Source organism: Palaemon carinicauda, chromosome 17, assembly GCF_036898095.1.
Source record: "Palaemon carinicauda isolate YSFRI2023 chromosome 17, ASM3689809v2, whole genome shotgun sequence".
NCBI classification, from domain to species: domain Eukaryota; kingdom Metazoa; phylum Arthropoda; class Malacostraca; order Decapoda; family Palaemonidae; genus Palaemon; species Palaemon carinicauda.
The window spans coordinates 101,074,734-101,079,362 of NC_090741.1; the positions used below are offsets into that span (position 1 = coordinate 101,074,734).

Genomic DNA, 4,629 nt, shown 5'->3' on the forward strand with positions numbered 1-4,629 from the left:
TTTCGAATTTTCCCATTTGGCAAACTCTGAGTTCCACCTTTTTGGGGGTGGAGGAGGAGGGGATTATTTCTCCAATTCGAGTTTAACTTCAATGGCAAAGTGATCACTGATTAGTACAGGATGTAGTTGCCATTTAGCTCCTCTTTGTATGACACTGGATAAGAAGGTGAGATCTAGGCGACCTCCTTTTAGATGGGTGGCTTCTGTGACGTTGTTGAGCAATGCTACATCAGGATATTCTTGCAGGAGGGCATGCAAGTGTCTGCCAGTTTGATTTGTTTTTTATATTGAGTTCAGGAACTGGTGATGAGCGTTGAAGTCGTCTGCAATAATTGAGTCATCGGAGGCTGCTGTGAAGAGTGGCTCCGCATTGATGCTTTTTGCTGGGGAATTGTAGATGTTGTGGACTGTTAGCGTCGTGGTTAACAGAGATATCTGGACGCTAAGAGTCTCTGCCTCTGTCCCGCAGTCTATGCTTGGTAGTAGTTTGGAGGGAATGCTGCTTTTGACAAAGGTGGTTAGTCCTCTTGTCGTTGGTGATAGATACGTTGTGTACACTTTGTATCCTGAGAACGCAAATGGTATGTTCTCATTAAGCAGAGTTTCTTGCAGTATGATAATGTCAGGGTCTTGCACTGAGGTTTGAGATTGGAGGAATGTAAACTTGTTTCGAAGTCCGCAAATGTTCCATTGGAGCACATTCACTTGAGTGTTTTGGTTGTTGCAAGTGGTTGTATTAGGTTCATTTGCAGGAGGATCTATGAAGGGAATTGAGATATTAGTTCCCTGGCGGCGTTGTCATACACGAAGTCATCCAGAGACTCCTGTGTAAATCTAATTTTGCAGGATCACAAGAAGTTGCGAAGGATGTTGCTGATGGCTGCTAGCAGAGCATCCACGGGGCAAGCAGAAAGGTCGTACTCACTGCTGTCAATGTTTGGAGGACATTTGGAGGGGCGTGAGGCACTTGATTTGCTTATGATGGTGGAGCTGGGTAGGTTGAGGAATTCTTTTAAGGAGTGGGAAGTGATGGGTGTGTGAGTTACAGGTGCAGAGGAGGATGGGGTAGGTTTTTTTGGCTGGGTGACAGTGGGAGAATTAGTTGGAGAGGTAAATTTTATAGGTGAGGGAGTGCGAGGAGTATGGGTTGGGGATCTTTTTGCCTTAGGAGGAGGTTTGGGAGGACGTTGAGGTTTAGGTGCTGGAGGGGGAGTTGGTGGAGAGGAAGGTTCAGGAATGGCATGTCTGGAAGGCTTAGGATTTTGTTGGGAGGTGTGGTTGGATGGTGGAGGGTTGTGTTTTGTTGGAGGTGGTTGAGTTCGACGCTGCTGACATGAGTAGAGGTTGTATTGGCAGTCTGCTCCCTGGCGGTCTGCAATGCGATGAAGTCTGTGGGGAAATCTGTCATGCCAAGCATGATGGGATCCTCCACAGTTTGGGCAGCGGGCAATGATCTTGTGTCCTGCCTTATGCCTGGCAATACAGTAGGCAGTTGGGTGCTATCTGCTGTTGCAAACCCCACAGATCTCCGGACCTGTGCAGCGGGTTTTGTGGTGGCCAAACTTCTGGCACCGGAAGCATCTAAGTGGCTCTTTAAAATATTCCTCGGTGCGGAAGGTGCCCCAGAGGCCCAAGGAGAGGTGAGGAGGGCGAGATCCTTTGTATACAACCCCCAATTTGTGTGATCTCCCTCCGGCTTTCCCTTCACATCTCTTAGCAGTGATGATGGAGGGATGTTGGAGCACAGGTTCTAGGGGAAGGTCGAGGTCATACACAATAATAATGATGGTGGGCCTTTCATTGATGTCCAGTTTGAGTACGTTGTCTTGTTGCTCAAGGTAGGTCTTAGTGGGCTCATCTTTTGCTGTTATGACCAATAGTCCCCTGCGATTGGGACGTATGGTCATGTTAAGGTGAGGATTGCTAGCCTTCATGGCCCCTTTGGTAGCATAGGATGTAATGCTGGGTCCTGGAGTAAGCCTGAACTTGGAGTCTCCAGTTGTTGCTGTTTGCGAAGGTGGTTCTTGAGTGGGGATATTTTCAGTCTCCACATCTTCTTGGGCCGCTGGTGGGAGATCTAGGGTCTGCACTGGGTGGTCCTTTGAAGTTCCAAGGACTGGTTTCATTGCAGGAGACTAGGGGAGCTTTTTATGGCTCGTCAAAGTAAGGCATCTTGGTTTTTTGATCCTGTCTTTCTCCACTCTTGTTCGAGGGGAGGAGGTGGGGATAGGGGAAGAACCCCTATCTGCCATTGCAGAAAACGATGGTGGTCTTCAGCTGTCGAACGATGTATGTTTCAGGTGTTGTCTCAATAAAAAAAAATAAAAAAAAAGAAAGTATCCAAACAAAGTTCAATTTGTAAACTTGCTAATATTGAAAAAATTTACGGGCAGATGACCGAAGTTTTCAGTTACTCGCTTGTTGAACTTTATTATGACACATCGAGTATATATAACACAAGGTCCCAGTAAGAAGGTCACAAAATACAGACATGCTATTTCTTGTCAACCGGCAACCGGTTCTGTCAACAGTTAACACTGGAGTAGCAGACATGTTAAAATAAGTTTCTGTCAGTGCGAGGGAAGAGCGAAGATACAAAGGATAATATATACAAAAAAGGGAAATGTCGTTATTATGTACGCTCGTGTGACACACGGGTGGAACAAGTTATACTCTGGAGAGATAGGGGTGCGTGTGTATATCTATCTAAATGTTCAATTTACTTACTTTACTTAAAGGACTGCTTTTCTGTTCCCATACAGAAGAGGAACCCTACTCTCTACAGAGCCTTCACATTCGTTTTATCATATACATTCCAGAGCATTCAGCATTTCACACCGCATATTGCTCGTTTGTTGTAAGGTCCGCATTATTGAAGCACTTAGAGTACAAGAAAGTCTTCAGTTTCCTCTTGAAAGCCTTAATATCTTCAGTTTTTCGTATGTCTAGTAGGAGCTCATTGTTTAGTCTCGAGGCTGCATATATAAAGGCTCCAGAGCCTACATTGGACATATATGTAGGTTCCAATAATTTACCGTTCATTTATGACGGCTCGCAGACACTAGTAGAATATAATAAGCTGTTTGTTTTTGCTTTAAAAAGAAAAAAAGATCAACAGGAACTTTTTGGCTTATGGTGATACTTAGATATTCGCTCAAAAGTGGTATTTTATAAGACAATCGCTCAATTCCTAACCGCGATATAAGAAAGTCAGCAAATGCCTACTTAGTTGTTCTTAGATTGTAAGAAGAGGATGGAAGGATAATATTATTTTTTCACTGTGGAAAATGACGACTGCCGTGTTATTCAGAAGAGCCACCAAACTTGGGAGAACTATGTGTTGCTAGGAAGTTGCAGAATTGTCTATTCATATATCACTGAACTGGAAGTGGCAGTAAATTTAGATTAGTCGCTGTTTTCTTGCCAAGATCAGCACTTCTTTTAAAGTTGTAGAACACTTATTGGAAATACTATCAATTATTCGTCCTTTCTAATTTTTATCTTGATAAGACTTCGCTTAAAGCTACTCCTTATCATTATTATTATTATTATTATTATTATTATTATTATTATTATTATTATTATTGTTATTATTATTATTATTATTATTATTATTTTTATTATTATTATTATTATTATTATCATTAGTGCTCTCCTCACTTCCTCTATTGTAATCTCTCTCTCATTCTCATCTCCCATCACTGGCACCTCAACACCTGGAACAACAATTATATCTGCCTCCCTATTATCCTCAACATTCAGCAAACTTTCAAAATATTCCGCCCACCTTTTCCTTGCCTCCTCTCCTTTTAACAACCTTCCATTTCCATCTTTCACTGTCTCTTCAATTCTTGCGCCAGCCTTCCTTACTGGAAAGAAGTGAAGAGAGTAAGGAATGCTGGCGCAAGAATTGAAGAGACAGTGAAAGATGGAAATGGAAGGTTGTTAAAAGGAGAGGAGGCAAGGAAAAGGTGGGCGGAATATTTTGAAAATTTACTGAATGTTGAGGATAATAGGGAGGCAGATATAATTGCTGTTCCAGGTGTTGAGGTGCCAGTGATGGGAGATGGGAATGAGAGAGAGATTACAATAGAGGAAGTGAGGAGAGCACTAGATGAAACGAGAGTAGGAAAAGCATCTGGTATGGATGGTGTGAATGCTGAGATGTTGAAGGAAGGGGATGTGACTGTACTTGAATGGTTGGTGAGATTGTTTAATATGTGTTTTGTGTTGTCAATGGTACCAGTAGATTGGGTGTGTGCATGTATTGTACCACTATATAAGAGTAAGGGAGATGTGCATGAGTGTTGTAATTCAAGAGGTATTAGTTTGTTGAGTGTAGTTGGAAAAGTGTATGGTAGAGTAATGATTAATAGGATTAAGGATAAAACAGAGAATGCAATCTTGGAAGTACAGGGTGGTTTTAGAAGAGGTAGGGGTTGTATGAATCAGATTTTTACAGTTAGGCAGATATGCGAGAAATATTTAGCAAAAGGTAAGGAGGTGTATGTTGCGTTTATGGATCTGGAGAAAGCATATGATAGAGTTGATAGGGAAGCAATGTGGAATGTGATGAGGTTATATGGAGTTGGTGGAAGGTTGTTGCAAGCAGTGAAAAGTTTCTACAAA

General features: G+C 42.3%; 1 protein-coding gene across 1 annotated transcript; it reads right to left on the bottom strand.

Moving 5' to 3' along the window:
• Positions 1–282: 282 nt before the first annotated feature.
• On the bottom strand, positions 283–1,417 carry LOC137656478 (mucin-2-like). The gene is made up of 3 exons (XM_068390652.1): positions 1,334–1,417; positions 926–1,163; positions 283–758 (listed from the first exon to the last, which is right to left on the bottom strand). The coding sequence occupies exons 1-3, from the start codon at positions 1,415–1,417 to the stop codon at positions 283–285; spliced, it is 798 nt and encodes a 265-aa protein (XP_068246753.1).
• Between the last annotated feature and the right edge of the window lie 3,212 nt (positions 1,418–4,629).